This window comes from Pteronotus mesoamericanus, unplaced genomic scaffold, assembly GCF_021234165.1.
Source record: "Pteronotus mesoamericanus isolate MK-2021 breed Mesoamerican mustached bat unplaced genomic scaffold, CSHL_Meso_final contig_20, whole genome shotgun sequence".
NCBI classification, from domain to species: Eukaryota; Metazoa; Chordata; class Mammalia; order Chiroptera; family Mormoopidae; genus Pteronotus; species Pteronotus mesoamericanus.
Window position 1 is genome coordinate 23,870,129 of NW_026555085.1, and position 17,870 is coordinate 23,887,998.

At 34.9% G+C, this 17,870-nt stretch overlaps 1 protein-coding gene across 1 annotated transcript in view; it reads right to left on the bottom strand.

Annotated features, from left to right (window-relative positions):
• The window catches only part of COL21A1 (collagen type XXI alpha 1 chain), a 171,550-nt gene that overhangs the window by 94,016 nt on the left and 59,664 nt on the right, over nt 1-17,870 (bottom strand). The window contains exons 4-6 of the mRNA XM_054569504.1: nt 3,288-3,456; nt 2,982-3,198; nt 511-684 (exon numbers count right to left, since the gene is read on the bottom strand). Of these exons, the coding sequence (XP_054425479.1) occupies nt 511-684; nt 2,982-3,198; nt 3,288-3,456 (560 nt within the window). The remainder of the gene's footprint in view (nt 1-510; nt 685-2,981; nt 3,199-3,287; nt 3,457-17,870) is intronic.

Here is a 17,870-nt window from a genome sequence, read left to right on the forward strand (position 1 = left end):
CAGAGTAGGAAAGACATACCTTTCAAGTAAAGGATTTTATAAGAAATGGCTTTTATATACACATTTGTCAACTCACATGTAGATACACTTTATAAAGAAATATTGAAAAAGTTAGTTTATTCATGTAGAACCCTGACATCCATTAATCTAATTTTATCTTCACAGCTGCAAAGAAATATTTATAATGCCACTTACAGCTCTAATCACATTCCCTTTTTCAAATTCATTATTTAATCTGTGCCTCTCCTGGGAAATAAGAAATTAATGTTTCATTAGAATATACAATTCTACCCCAAACACAGGGGAACATTTTGCTAAGTATTATTATTATAAAACAGATTAAATCTCATTTTACATTTTCATATTACACACAAACACACAATTTCACTAATGAACTGACCATATTTTGATTAAGTATCTTAAAGGAATTCACAGTTAAGTTAAATACAGAAAGGGCAGCAAAAGTTCCATTTTATACAATGCAAGAAAAAGCAAATCATTATTAATCACCTGAACAGTTTCTTCTTTCCCAGAGTATTTTCCAATTTGGGTTTGCCCACTGATAAAGATCCCTAAAACTGGATGTAACAGTTTGGTTTCAATTTGTTGATCATCAATATACAGAGTTATATCCTCCTCTGTTACTAAGAGACGAATTTGATGCCAGCCTTCATCAAACAATGTCTGTAGGAAGAAAGCATCAAAGATCCATAACTACAATTCCTAACTTACTTTTATTTCTTAATTCTTATTCCTTTGCTGCCAACCATAGATCTAGGCTACACAAATCAGCTGTAGTATAAACAAATTCACTCTGACCCAAGCTGAGCCTCAAAAGCTAACACCAATTTTTTTATTAAACCCTAGAGTTTCTATTACGTATCCCAAAGAGGTTGTGTCAAACAACTTCTTCTCAGTCACAAGTGAGTTCCTAATCTTCTAATCCAAATGGTTTTTTTCATTCCTCATCCTTTTTATGTCATTGCAACTTTGGACTCCATAACTAGTCCCCCCTCTTTGATATTCCTACTCAGCTTCCATGATTCAAACCATCTTGATTATTTTCATTTCCTTTTTAATGTCTCATACTATTGAGGACCCCTCTTCTTCAACCTCCCCTTTAATGAGGCATTCCCCATAGGTCTGTTCTTGACATTTTTTATTATCCTGTTTTGATTATCTTATCCATTACTGCAAGTCAATTATTACTTCTATGGGAAAATTTCCCATATTTACATCTACATATGATGCCTATAATTCTAACACTGGCTAGAATAGTTTTTGCCAGGATGTCTCATAATCAGTCTGACAGAATATGTCACAAAACAAACTTGAACTATCCCTCAAACTTTCTTCTCATCTCTATCTCCCTTAAATCATAGTATCTTCAGTTTCTAAATCAAAACAAGTTTCTTTACCTCCTTTTTCCCCCAGTGGCAATAACAACTAGATGCAATGTTCTACCAAATATGTATCCTAAACATGCTTGAAATTCACATCTTCATGTCCATTCTTGCTGCCATAATTTAGGCTCATGAGTATCTTGTTTTATTTAAATAATGTTCAAACATATCTCTATCTCTAACCCTTCCTTCACTGTGCTGTCCTTCATACTTCCACTAGCCTACCTCTCTAGAGTTTTGTCAGAGAAGACGCCCCATCCCAATTTCTACATTCCCAGGACCTAACACAATTGCAAGACAGGGTTGAAAGTATCGCTTATGAAAGAAGAAAGAGAGGAGAGAGTTGCTTTGACCATTGCACACCTATGGTCAAGACCTTTAAATGGAATCTCGTCACCCGCCAAATAAAGTCCACAATCCTTTGTAGGGCTTTCAGACTCCCCACAATTTGAGCTCATACCTTGCAGCCTCTTCCATGTATCCTGCACTCCAAACACAGGGGATACAGATTTCCATTCTCTAAATAAAAACCCCGAATTGTACTACACCTGACTACTCAGTACTGAACCATTGACTTAATGTGTCTTTATCTCGCTATATCAAAATCCTTGAAGATCAGTCCAAAAACCATTTTATTTAATAAAGACTTTCTCACATTTTGTATGAGAATCCACTTTTCCCTCCAAACTCTGCTAACATGGTATACTTCCACTAGATATCGGAAGACTTTAATTTCTCATTATAAATAAGTTCCTTGAAGGTAAGAAACATGGCTTAGTCATTTGTCATTTTTTACAGAATCTGGCACATTGCCATTAGTAAAAATGGCAGACGACAAATTTAAATTTTCTTTTTACCAATGAAGAAATATTGTGTAAATGTACAATTTCATATATAACCTTGTACATTTCCTAAGTTATCTACTATATTATTAAACTTTCATAATTATAATAATGATTAAAACTTAATTGCTGTTACTGTCACATCTGTATTCTGAACATGACTTGAAAGAGAATACACTTTTATTTTTAGTTTATTGATTTCATTAAATTTACCACTTTAAGGGAAATAAAATACCCTCATATTGAATATGAACTCTGCATCCATTATCTGCATGTATTGAGTATTTTAACAACTGTCTTTATTTCAATATCCTGTAAAGACATAGCAATGTGAAACAGACCAATAGAAACTTTGAAAACGACCAGACCAAAATTCAATTTCTATTGTCACCACTTACTAGCTCTGCTACTTTGAGTAGGAACTTAATATCTCTGAACCTTGGTTTCCATTTCTGCAAAATGGGAACAACAGGTTCTTCCTTGAGTGGTTATTATAATTAAATGTGCCTGGCAACTAGTAGTAGACATTCAAAAAAAAGTTAGCTCCCCCACCCCTAAATTCCCTATGCATTAAGAAACAATTTTCCTTCCTTCATTGCTTTTTCAGTAAAGCAACATTAAAATGTGAAGTTGATATCTTTTAGGTCATGTTAAAATTATAGCTCTCTCCTCCCAATACACATAAACCCAACAGTGTTTCTTCATGAATACCATAATCATATCCAGGCATCTTTACCTTAACTCGAGGGTCAGCAAAGGTGACCACTTGTGAGCCATTAATCACACTGGTCGTGGTAAATAGTAATGTTTTATCCACACCATTTAAGGTAACTGCTATTTGTGGACTTCCATCAATGGTTAAAATCCTCCACAAATCCCACATTTTCTTGATCTTAAATCTCTGAGTGGAGACAAATACATATGATGGAGGAAGACCTTCTGGGAAAACATTGCTAGGAAAAGAAGAACATGAATAAGCTTAAAGAATTCCCAACACACCTATAGATACACCAAAAAAATTGTATCAACACATAACATTTACCTTGTGAATTCTGATAAATCAACTTTTGATGTTACTTCATATCCTTTTATCTTTGTTGGAGAAAGCTGGATTCTTTTCTTAACTTTTTTCTTTACACCCAAGCCTAAAAGAATATCAAACCCCTTCTCATCTCGAGCTGCCACTGGAATTCTTGTTGGACAGACAGATTCTATAAATCAAAAGCAAAAGCAGTAAAAATTGATTAACTACTGATTATTTCAATAAGAAAAGACTATCAAGGGAGGGATATTGGAGAATATAAGAATGAAAAAATCTATATATGAATGCAATATATATAAATGTATGTAAATGTATTTTGGGAGAAAACATGGGGATTATTTAGCATTTGAGAATGAAGTCTCAATTATCTTTTCTCCCCCCAAAAGGGTATAAACATAAAACAGAAATGTAAGAGGAATATTTGTTAATGGAGTGTTTTAAACACTATGCTGAAGTTTGTAAGTTACTATGAAGTTTGAATATGAGGCAGTCTAATAGCCGGGGGGTTGGGGAGTGGGGAGAATGCTGGAACAGAATTCATGATTCCCATCCAGGCTTTTCTATTAATTAGTCACATGATCTGGGATAACTCTTAAATTTCTTGGATCTAGCTGAATCCAAAGATTCCTTTTTTGCATTCCCAGTATTAAATGGGTAAAAAAAAAAATGTGTTGTTCTTGATATTCTTTCCAGTTCTAGCAATTTATAATTCTACAGTTTAAATATCATTGTTTCTGCCACTCTGGAAAATACCTTAATTGTGGGTCTTTTCTCTTCATGGAAATTCTAAAAATCAGCCTATTTTCTCATGTATTATTAATTGCATTATATATTATAATAATCATATTTATAAATAAGTAAAAACTTTTCTTTAAGAAGAATAAGATTTGTATTATATAGTAATCTGTATAAATTATAAAAAATTTGATATGCCTTTCACTTCTCTGAGAAACTGGTGTCTCAAATTATGTGAAATTTTTTATATGGTTCAAATGCTATTAAGCTGTTAAACTGTAGATATCTTGTGATATTTTCAGATTTTTCCAACATACACATTGAGCATGACTGCTTGTATTTTATAAAGCAGCTAACAGAAAAAAACCAGAACAAACTCCACTAAACATACCTTAAGATAATCACTCTCTCTGTAACATTAAGGAAAAGATATTATATTTATAATACAATAAAAAGAAATGATATAAATTTTATTAGCCCAAAATGTGCAGTCATAACTTGCACCATAGAATACTGGAAATATAATGGAGGTCTGATATAAATAAGATTGGATGTATTCCTGGAAAGGAAAAAATATTTTTCTCTTTGGGTCTTCATATGTTGAGCTTTGAAAGGGCCCAGTTAATCACATCCTTCTTCTTCTGGTAAGCTCAGAGCTAACTGATGAAGAGATAGGGAAATCAGGCAAACAGAAGGTGTTGGTTAGATGTATGATCCAGTGAGCTTCATTAAGAAATAATTGTTCCCAATAACACTCTACTATACCGTTTAATTGAATCTTTCCTGTCATTATTAGGCAGTATTTGGGAAAGGGGGTATACAAAACAGTCTATGAAGCCTCATTTCAAGTGCATTTGATTTAAACTGTGAAGGAAAGAAGTTCAGCTAAAAAGAAAATGTGTTAAAAATTACATCACATCCTAAGAATAATCAGATTTCAACTGATCCTTTGATTTGCTTTACAAAAGAGAAGTTATACTGGGTGAGGAGCTCAGACTTAGGAACTCTAGGAGTAGACCTAAGCCTCTCTCATAACCTCTCATGAACCTTTGAATTCTTATCTGTGAAGTGAGAATAATCATCTTCATAGGGTTTGTCTGAGGGTCAAATATGACGATGTATGTGAAAGTGCTTTGTAATGCAAAAATCACATGCAAGTGCAGGAGATAGAGCACATATTATGTCCCTTTTCTATAAATAAAATCCTTTACACACTGTATTCTAATTCCTCAAACTTTACAGAAAGCAATGTGACAGTTTGTGAAATCAGGAATGTAAATTAATAGTCACAATATAGCCATGTTTTCATGTTTACCTAGGCACATCTCTTTAGGAAAAACGTATTTAAATAGTTATATTTTCTTGAAGGAATAATCTTCCCAATTTGCTCACCTACAAGGAAAACAAATATCCTTACACATGGGAAATGAAAAGGAAAATATAGTTAAAATGCTCAAATGTAGTTATATGTTTGCATACGTCCAGAAATAAGAAACAGGTTAAAAAAAAGAAAGAAAGAAAGAAAGTAAAAAAGAAAGTAAAAAAGAAAGAAAGAAAGAAAGCTTCCTATTATAAAAGGCTACTTTTGTTACCAAACAGCAAGTGCGGTCCGCTGCCTCTGTCTAGGCAAAATTCTGGAGGCAAAGGTTTGGTGATGGAAGAAAGGAGTCTATTCAAAAGTTTCACAATTTTGGAAGAGGAGCTTTCCATTTAGTAGTCACTTACAGCTTTAATCACTTAAGCCTATAAATTAAGGCTAAACTCTTTAACTCTTTAATGACTTAAGTCTATCAATTAAGGCTAAAATCCTTAACACCTGAGTCCTAGCAGTCCCCCCCAGTTAGTTTTTAATTATCTTATTTCTATAGGATTAGTTTACAAACTAAATCAACATAAGATACAAAAGCTACACCACTTTGGAAGAATAGCAGGCGTTTGCCTCACAGTTTGTCCTTCCTGGAACACCCAAAGAAAAATAACCCTGCTACCCTCTGCCAGGCCAGCCCGATCTAAGAGTTCCTTCCCATCCAAAATACCATCTGTTGGGAAATGCAGGCAGCTGCAGCCGGATCATCCAGGCATCCTCCAGGAAGAGAGACTGAGAGCAAGCCTCCGCCCTCTTTTTATTTTAAATGTTCTGGCCCATAATTCCATGCACTCTGCAGATGTTCAGCTTCTCAACCAATCCCGCCCCAGGCTGTTTACCTTCGCCTCGCGCAACCTCCTCCTATAGCCCCTTGCGACTACTCCCCAGTGACCCGATCAGATCTCTCTGTATTACTTTGATTACCAACCAACAATTTTTGCACACATCTTAGGGAAAAGAAAACAGGTAAATAATCACCACTGTGTAGAAAAAAAACCCAAAAACTGTAAGTATACAACCACATTCAGAGAAGGGAATAGAAATAAAAATTGGAACTTGAAAGTTATAATTTTAAACACCAGAAAAATCAAATGTTAAGTTGGGAACTTGCTATAACACCTACAATAGGTAGGTAGAATAACCTAGATAAACAAAGTCAGTTTTTTAAGAGTGCATTCAGGAGCAAGGGCAAAAAAAGACGCGCAGATGACCGAGGTTCACAAATGGGTTCCTACACAGCCTACACAGATATAATTTCATTTTACTCTAATGTGTTCAGAGAATATTTGGAATAGAAATGCTTTCTGAGATGAGTACAGATTATTCCACTTATTTTAAATGCTGGGGTCCAGTAATACTTGCTTTTCTATTAAATCTCTGGGCATAGTAGTATAATCATTATTTAGTCTTATCAAGATCGTTAAACAATATGTCTTATTTAAAATCCTCTCATGAACAGAAACACAAAAACTGTATATATCTTGAGTCTAACCAGAGCTCTCAGATGTGCCCAGCTACACCTTTCCGGTTGTAATATCACAGGGCCACTGATCAGATGTGATTATGTCAGAACACATCTTGTCTAGTTTATAAGTGCCTATTCAATCCATTCTACATTGCCAGCTTGTCTGTATATCACCCCACTCCTAAAGTCATATTTTATTGGGAACTGGGAATTCTATCAAGAAGATCTGTGGTGGGAGACCAATTAATTTTCTGCTCTAGACCAATAAAACAGAGTCATCCCTGGTGCCCACAGTGCTACTCAAATCTGTACTAGCCAATTTCTTCAAATTTCCTGACTTAACTTGGTTTTAATGGTAAGGCAAACATGCGTTATAGGACACTGATACACACCCTTAGTGGTGATCAGTGGAAATTAATACATTTTCCCTCCTAAAGTCCACTATATCATCATGTACTCTAACAAGTACAAGTTCATCACCACCACCATTGTTTCAGTTAAGCACTAAGATTGTGATAACTTAGACTCTACTGCAGAATAAAATAACAATAGCAAAACTAAAATAAATTATCCAAATAGAGATCCTCATACCAAAGATTAGGTAATTAACAAAGAAGTCAGCCTCAACTTTCTTTTCTCATTACGCCTGAATAATCTCATCATCCCTTACCAGCAAGCAATCCCACTGTCTTGAAATTTAGGTTAATTTAGAGTCAACAGCCCTTTATCTGAGGAAGAGGTCTGACAGATGTATGGCTTATAGACAATGGGTCATAATAAGCACAGATTCTTATAAGATTCCTTTGAGTGGTAAGTCAATAGGAAAAATAGGCTCTAACCACTTGTGCACAAACCAGAACAGTGAAAATCTTTTGCACAAAAAGCTTCTCAGATCATAGAATATGTTATCTGACAATAAGAAAAAAAATTAGAAAATGGAAATCAATATGTGCTTTAGAAAATAGTTAAGAATAGTTTTAAAAGCCTCCAAAATGATTAAAATAACTCATTTTGCTTAACTATTTTTCACTTTAAAGTCTTTATTATGTGATACTTTTTAAAAGTTATTCTTTCCTCTGAATACTACAGATGGAGAAATGTTAATATGTTTTGCTTTTATATATATATACAGACAATAGTATGTGTCTAGTTCCTATGTCTTATTCTTTACTCCTTTTCTTTTTCATTTTTAATTTAAATAGAATGACCTTTTCTCATATATTAGAGTTATACATCATTTTAACATATGCACTCTATTTTTTTTAACCAGACGTCCAAGGCATCTTAACGTGTTCCACTACTTCCCTAGAACACTGACATTAACATTCTGTCAACGTGGTCTACATTGTCACCAAGGTTGGAGTCGGGCACTTAGCCCAAGATCACGCCTCAAGAAACAGAGGCTGACAAAGTCAGGAATAAAACCCAGATCTGGGACTGACTCCAGACATGGGCTGGATAACCATATAAGCAATGACCTCAAGTTTATTAATACAACCATCAGAAGATATGGCTTTACTTTAACAGACATTGTGCTTACTGAATTTTTAAAAACTTTTAATTGAGGTACATTCTACATTCAGTAAAATATCCTAATCTCAAATATAGAGCTTGATTGGCACATATGTAACACTCATATAACTTGTACTACACAAGATAAAGAATGTCAAACACCTTAGAAACCTACCTCAATTTCCTTTATAGACAATAACCAGCACCACTGGAGACCATTGTTATGATTTCTATAACCATTGACTGATTGGTGTTGTCTGTTCTCATAGTTAAGTATCTAGGAGTTGAACTGCTGTTTTAAAGGGCAGGTACATGCTCTACCCTAGTAGATAAAGCCAAAAAAAACATTTTTAAAGTGGCTGTATCACTTTTTACTCCTACTAACATGACTATTGCCACTTACAAAGCATGGAGGTGTTATGAAAATAAAATAAGTAATTAGGTGATAAATATTATACATAATATTTTAGAGAGAGAAGAAGAAGGGGAGAATGAGCCATTAATACAAGCTTTAAAAATTCCTATGAAAATTACTCTGTTTTCTTGTTTATTCCTTTCCTAGAATTAAACAGCTGCATCTAAATTCAATCATAAAGACTGACAGTTTATTTTGTGTATTTTCTGAATCACACTATAGTCATTCCACTGTTTCCAGTGAATACCCAAACATGACTTTTCACATAAAACATAAACATATCATGTCATATTCTTGAAACATAGCTCTAGGCTCTCAAATTAAATGAATAGAATATTCATATTTCTGGATATACTACAAGCCCAGACAGTGTAAATTGTCTTCATACAGATTAGATACAAATACTTTTAATCTAAGATGGAGTACAAAGTTATTCCCCTAAATATAAGACACTGAAGAAAGAAACTGAAGAAGATACAAATAAGTGGAAGCATATGCCATGTTCATGGATAGAAAGAATTAACATCATTAACATGTCCATACTACCTAAAGCAATATATAAATTCAATGCAATTCCTATCAAGGTTCCAATGACATATTTCACAGAACTAGAACAAATATTTCAAAAATTTATATGGAACCAAAAAAAGGCCCAGTGATATTGACAAAGAAGAACAAAGCTGGAGGAATCATGCTACCTAATATCAAACTATATGTTAAGGCCATACTAATCAATACAACATGGTACTGTCATTAAAACAGACACATAGATCAATGGAACAGAATAGAGAGCCCAGAAAGAAACCCACACCTTTATAGTCAATTAATATTTGACAAAGAAAGCAAGCACATACAATGACTAAAGACACTTTACTCAATAAAGGGTGTTGGGAAAAACTGGTCAGATAAGTGTGGAAAAATGAAACTAGACCACCTTCTTACACCACACACAAGAATAAATTCAAAATGGATCAAAGACTTAAATGTTAGACCCAAAACCATAAAAATCATAGAAGAAAACAAGGCAGAAATATCTCGGACATAGCCCATAGCAGTATTTTATTGAATGTATCTCCCCAAGCAAGGGAAACAGAAAAAAATTAACAAATGGGACTATGTCAAACTAAAATGATTTTTCACAGCAAAGGAAAATATCAAAAAAAAATAACAAGACAACTGCAGAATGGGAGAACATACTTGCCAATACAGCTGATGAAGGGTTAATATCCAAAATTTATAAAGAACTTACAAAACTCAACACCAGAAAGACAAACAACCCACTTAAAAAATGGGCAAAGGACCTGAATAGACACTTATTCAAAGAGGACATACAGATGGCTAATAGACATATGATAAGATGCTCAACATCACTAATCATCAGGTAAATGCAAATTAAAACCAAAATGAGATACCATCTCACACCTGTCAGAATGGCTATCATTAATAAATCAGCAAAACAACAAGTGCTGGCGAGGAAATGGAGAAAGGGGAGCCCTCTGCACTGTTGGTGGGAATGCAGACTGGAGCAGCCACTGTGGAAAGCATTATGGAGATGCCTCAAAAAATTAAGAACAGATCTGCCTTTTGACCCAGTGATCCCATTTCTGGGAATATAACCTAAAGAACCCAAAACAGTAATTCAAAAGAACCTAAGTGCCCCTATGTTCATTGCAACCTTATTTGCCATTGCCAAGTTATGGAAGCAGCCCAAGTGTCTATCAATAGATGAGTGGATAAAGCAACTATAGGACACAATGGAATACTAACTGGCCGTAAAAAAAAGAAGAAAGTTTTACCCTTTGCAACAGTATGGATGGACATGGACAACATTATGCTAAATGAAATAAGCCAGTCAGAGAAAGACAAATACCATATGATTTCACTCATATGTGGAATCTAATGAACAAACTGAACTAACAAAGAAAATGGGGACAGATTCATAAGAGAAAGCAGGGTGTCAGCTAGGGTGCGGGAGAGTAGGGGGTAGAGGACTTGAGCAAACAGGAAGGACTCATGGACATGGACAACTGTGGTGACTGCAGGGAAGAGAGGTGTAAGGGAACTAAATGGTAATAGAAAAAACTACAATCAACAAATCATTTTTTAAAAAAAAGCAAAGGCAGAGTACTATACCAGGCCGTTATAACAAAGTATTATAGGGCTTGAATTAGATAATCAAATTATTCAGCAATCTCCAAGCAAAGAATAGTACAAAGTATAATTACTTTTTTAAAAAGATTTTACCTATTTATTTTTAGAGAGAGGAGAAGGGAGGGAGAAAGAAAGGGAGAGAAACATCATTGTTCACATGTGCACACTCCAGTCTACTCTCCTTGGCTGCCAGGTTACATCAAATGCACATAAATGGTTCTCGTTATATTAACAATGGTTGAACTTTTTCTGGACAGACCTCATATAGACAAATTCAGAACATTAAAATACTATAATGGTGGTGTGTATATAACTTTTAATTTTGATATAAAAGGGAAAAGACAAAAGTTTAAACAATGAATGTAAAAATATGTTAATGGATACACAATATTAGATGGTATAACTTGCGATGTCAATAACAAAGTGTGAGAGAACAGGTAGATTAAAAAATGTAGAGTATTTGTATGTGATTGAAGTTAAGATATTATCATCTTAATATAGTTTTATAACAATATAATGTTTAAAGTAACCCCCATGACTAAAGTAATCGCAAAGAAAAATAGATCTATAAGACAAATGAAAATGAGAAACATGTCAAAAAATGTCAGTACAAAAAAAACAACAAAAAACAAAGAAGACCACTAGAGAAGGAAAACAAAAAGTCTGTAAGACAGAAAACAATGAACAAAATGGCAATATTAAATCCTCCGCTGTCAGTAATTAGTTCAGATGTGAATACATTAAACTCCCTAATAAGAAGACACAGAGTGGCTAAATGGGGAAAAGAAACAAAATTCAACTATATCTTGTCTATAAGACATGTACTTTATAATTAAAGACACACACAAGCTAAAAGTGATGGAAAAAGGTACTCCATGAAAATGATGACAAAAAGAGAATAAAATTGGTGATACTTAGTCAGATAAAATAGGCTTTAAGTCAAAAACTGTCAAGAGACAAAGAACATTATGTAATGAGATAAGAAGGTCAACTCTCCAGCAAGACATAGCAACTATAAATATAAATATATGAACCTGACATGATAGTGCCCAAATACATAAAGCAAACACTGACAAAACATAAGGGAGAAATATACAGTAACACAATAATAGTAAGAAATTTCAATGCATCACTTTTAACGACAGAACATCCAGAGAGAAGATCAAAAAAGAAACAAAGGATTTGAACAATGCTATAGATCAAATGAATCTAACAGACATATGCAGAATATTGTGCCATACAGCAGCAGAATACACACTCTCAAGCAAAAGCAAAACATTCTCCAGGAGAAAAACATATTTGGTCAAACAACAAGCCTCAACACATTCAAGAAGATTGAAATTATACTATGTATATTTTCCAAACACAATAGAATGAAACCAGAAACTAATGGTAGAAGGAAAGTTAGAAAAAAAAAGAAAATTCAAAATATGTGGAAACTAAACATTTTCTTGAATAATCACTCAGTCAAAAAACATATAAAGAGAAATTAGAATTTACCTTGAGGAAAACTAAAACTAAAACATAATATACCAAAACTTATGGGTAGCAGCAAAAGTGGTACTAAGAGGGAAATTTATGGCAATAAAAATCTACATTAAAAAAATAAAGATCTCAAATAAACAACCTAACTTTTCATGTCAAGGAACTAGAAAAAGCACAAACTAAGCCCAAAATTAGCAGAAGAATGAAAAATAATTAAGATTAGAGTGGAAATAAGTAAAATAGAGAATAGTTAAACAATAGAAAAGTTCAACAAAACTAAGAGGTTTTTTTTTTAAAAAAAGATCAACAAAACTGACAAACCCTTAGCTAAACTAAAAAAAAAAAAAAAAAATTCCACTAAAAAAAAAACAGGAAGAGGAGGTATTACAACTGATAGCACAGAAATCAAAGTATCATAAGAAACTGCAATAATTATACAGCAACAAATTAGATAACCTAAAATAAATGGATAAATTCCTAAAATATGCAACCTACCAAAACTGAATCATGAGAAAATAAAAGACCTGAACTGACCTGTAACTAGTAAAAAGACTGAATCAGTAATTTAAAACCTCCCAACAAGGAAGAGTCTAAAACCAAATGTCTTCACTGGTGAATTCTACTAAACATTTAAAGAATTATGCCAGTCCTTCTCAAACTCTTTCAAAAACCGAAAGAAGGGAGTATTCCCAAACTCTTTTTATGAGGCCAGCATCACCCAGATATCAAAGCCAAAAGAACACACTAAAAGAAAAAAAAATACAGGCCAATATTCCTGATGAATATAGGTATAAAAATCCTCCACAAAATACTATCAAATTGAATTCAACAGCATATCAAAAGGATAAAAATGTATCTTACACCATGACCAAGTGGAATTTATCATTGGGATGAAAAAAGATTCAACCTATGTAAATCAATTAATATGACACAACATAACAGAACAAAGCATGCAAGTAACAATTATCTCAATAGATGCAGACAATGCATTTGTTAAAATTTAACATCCTTTCCTGATAACAACACTCACCAAAATAAGCATAGACATAATTTACCTCAACATAATAAAGGTAATTTATGAAGAGCCACAGCTAACAAACATGTGAGTCATTCAATGGTGAGAAATTGAAAGGTCTTCCTCGAAGGTCAGGAACAAGATAAGAATGCTCACTCTTGCTACTTCCATTCAGCATAGGATTAGAAGTACTAGCCAGAGCATCAAAAATAATAAAATACTAAAAATAAACTTAACTAAGGAGACAAAAGACTTAAATATTGAAAACAACAAAACATTGCTGAAAGAAAATTAAAAACAAATGAAAAGATGCATCATGTTTATAGATCGGAAAACTTAGTATTTTAAAAATGTCCGTATCACAAAAATTGATGTACAGATTAAATGCAATCCCCATCAAAATCCCAATGACCAGTTACAGAAGAACAAATATTGCACAACTCCACTTTTCAGATCGAAAGTAGACAAACGCATAGAAACAGAAAGTAGAATGGTGGTTGTCAACTGTGGGGAGAAGGAAATGGGGGACTTGCTATTCAAAGGGCATAGAGTTTCAGTCATGGAACATGAAAAAGCCCTACCTATCTACAGTACAATACTGTACATATAATTAGCAGTACTGTCCTGTGTACTTAAAATACTTTAAGATGGTATACCTCACAGTGGTTATTTTTAGCAAAATAAAAAACAAAAAAGAAAACAAGATGCTCAACGTCACTAATCATCAGAGAAATGCAAATTAAAACCACAAGATGCTGCCTCATGCCTGTCAGAACAGCTGCCATCAATAAATGAACAAACAAGTGTTGGTGAGGATGTGGCGAGGAGAGAACCCTCGAGCACTGTTGGTGGGAATGCTTATTGGTTCAGCCACTATGAAAAACAGTATGAAGCTTCCTGAAAAATATTAAAAATGGAACTGCCCTTATAACTCATCAATCCTACTTATGGGTGTATGTCAGAAGAAACCCAAAATACTAATTTGAAAGAATATATATACTCCTATGTTCATTACAGCAGTATATACAATAGCCAAGATATGGAAGCAACCCAAGTTCTCATCAATAGACAAATGGATGAAAAAGTCATGGTACACTTGTACAATGAAATATTACTCAGCCATAAACAAGAATGAAGTTTTGCCATTTGTGACAGCATGGATGGAACTAGAGCATATTATGTTCAGTGAAATAAGTCAGTCAAAGACAAATATGATTTCACTTATATGTGGAATATAAAGAACAAAATTAACAACAAGCAAAACTGAAAAAGACTCATAGAGATAACAGACTGATGGTTGCCAGAGGGGAGGGGGTTAGGGGCCTAGATGAAAAAAGTGAAGGGATTAAGTAGTACAAATTGGTAGTTACAAAATAGTCACGGGGATATAAAATACAGCAGAGGGAATATCGGGAGGGATCACTTGGTAAACTATGATTGATTAACCGCTATGCTGCACACCTGAAACTAATAAAAAATAATATTAAATGTAAACTGTAATTTAAAATAAAAAAACATTAAGGAAAAATAATTGTAAACACAACAAGAAAAAAAATAGAATCTTAGAAAAAGAAAAAAAAAAACATTGCTCATCTACAAAAAGTGGCCCCGAGATAATGTCATGCAGAATACCCAGGGAAATAGTAGGTCAGTGAAGATGAAATAATCCACATGGGAACAAAGATATAAATAATATTTTGTTCACTCTGGATCAATCACAGTGGAGCATAAAAGCAAACAGCATTAGGAAATGGTAATTTTATATGCTGAGAATCTCAAAGTAGAAGTTAACTATTTGTCAAAAAAATGAAATTATCACCCTGGCTGGTGTGGCTCAGTGGACTGAGCGCTGGCCTGTGAACCAAAGGTTGACAGTTCCATTCCCAGTCAGCATATATGTCTGGGTTGCAGCCCAAGTTCCCAGCTGGGGGCACATGAGAGGCAACCAATCGATATTTCTCTCACACAGCAATGTTTCTCTCCCTCTTTTTCTCCTTCCCTTCCCCTCTCTCTAATTAAATCTTTTTAAAAACAAAATAAAATTATTGTCTTGGCCAGTGTGAGAATCATCCCATAACCAAAAGGTGGCCATTTTGATCCCCTGTCCGGGCACATATAGGAGACAACCAAACCATGCTTCCCTGTCACATCGATGTTTCTCTCTCCATTACTCTCTCCCCCTTATTCTCTCCCATCCTCTTTCTCTAAAAGCAATGAAAAAATGTCCTCAGGTGAGGATTAAAAAATGAAATTATCAAATGATTCAAATATAAATTACATGATATGAGGTTGCTGCAATATAACAATGCATTAGTTTATTCAATAAATCATAATGTAATACAATATGAAAAGTACAAAATGTCTATATATTCCATAAGCATGGTTTCAAAAACTACGCTTTACTTTTTAAAGCATATTTTATTGATTATACTATTTCAGTTGTCCCATTTTTTCCTCCCCTTTATTCCCCTTCACCCTGCACCCCGCTCCATTCAGCATTCCCCTCCACCTTAGTTCATGTCCATGGGTCATACATACAAGTTCTCTGGCTTCTCCATTTCCTATGCTATTCTTAACCTCCCCCTGCCTATTTTGTACCTACCATTTATGCTTCTTATTCCCTGTATCTTTTCCCTCATTCTCTCCCCTCCCCCTACCCAGTGATAACCCTCCATGTGGTCTCCATTTCTGTGATTCTGTTCCTGTTCTAGCTGTTTGCTTAGTTTTTGTTTCTGTTTATTAGGTTCAACTGTTGATAGCTGTGTTTGTTGTCATCTTACTATTCATATTTTTTATCTTCTTTTTCTTAGATAAGTCCCTTTAACATTTCATATAATAAGGGCTTGATGACGATGAACTCCTTTAACTTTACGTTATCTGGGAAGGACTTTATCTGCCCTTCCATTCTAAATGATACCTTTGCTGGATAAGTAATTTTGGATTGTAGGTCCCTGCTTTTCATGACTTAGAATATTTCTTTCCAGCCCCTTCTTGCCTCCAAGGTTTCTTTTGAGAAAACAGCTGATAATTTTATGGGAACTCCTTTGCAGGTGACTGTCTCCTTTTCTCTTGCTGCTTTTAAGATCTCCTCCTTATCTTTAATCTTGGGTAATGTAATTAGGATGTGCCTCGATGTGTGCTTCCTTGGGTCCAACTTCTTTGGGACTCTCTGAGCTTCCTGGATCTCCTGGAAGTCTATTTCCTTTGCCAGATTAGGGAAGGTCTCCCTCATTATTTTTTCAAATAAGTTTTCAATTTCTTGCTCTTCCTCTTCTTCTGGCACCCCTATGATTTGGATGTTGAGATGTTTAAAGTTGTCCTGGAGGTTCTGAAGCCTCTCCTCCTGTGTCTGAATTCTTGTTTCTTCATTCTCTTCTGGTTGAATGTTTATTTCTTCCTTCTGCTCCAACTCATTGATTAGAGTCCAGGTTTCCTTCCCTTTACAGTTGGTTCCCTGTGTATTTTACTTTAATTGTATAGCTTTCACTTTTTCCTCTATTTTGCAACCACACTCAACCATTTCTGTAAGCATCCTGATTACCAGTGTTTTGAACTCTGCATCTGACAGTTTGGCTACCTTTTCATTGCTCAGTTGTATTTTTTCTTGAGTTTTGATGTGTTCTTTCATTTGGGCCATATTTCTTTGTCTCAGTGCTTCTGTTGCATTGTAAGGGGTGGAGCCTTAGGTATTCACCAGAGCAGGGAAACCCAGGTCACCACATTGTGGTGCTGTATTTGGGTGAGGGGTCCAAGAGGGAACTATGCTACTCACTCAGCTCTTTCAGTCACTTCCCCCGCTACCCACAAGCAAACTGGGCCCTTCTGGTGCTGATTCCCAGGTGTTCTGGGACCCTGCGGGTCTCTCCAACAAACTCTCCTGTGAGGCCGGGAGTTTCTCCTGCCACTGCAACCTCCACAGGTTTCTACTGCCAGAGGTTTTGAGTCTTTCTTTTCCCACACTGGAACGATGGATTGCGTGGTCTGTCTCACTCCCCAGGTATTCCTTCTGGCTTATCCTCATGCAAATGCGGGATGACCTGGTCTGTCAGCGGCTGCATCGCCCACCAAGTCCTCCAGCCTCTGCCTTGCTGCCACTCCTCTCGGCCCCTCCTACCAGTCTGGATGAATGTTTCTTATTAACTCCTCGGTGTCAGACTTCCATACAGCTCGATTTTCTGGCAGTTCTGGTTGTTTTGGTTTTTAAATTTCTGGTTGTCCATCTTTTGGTTGTGCGAGGAGGCAAAGTGTATTTACCTATGCCTCCATCTTGGCCAGAAGTCCAAAAACTACACTTTAAAAGATGGCTATTGTATAACATGTATGTTAACTGAATATTTTGGGAAATGCCCTGTCTGGTTTCAGGAACTGTAGCCCCACCAACAGGCCAGAGGGTCCCAAGGCTGGAGCTAATCAAGGAGGTCTTGGGAAAACAGGCTACT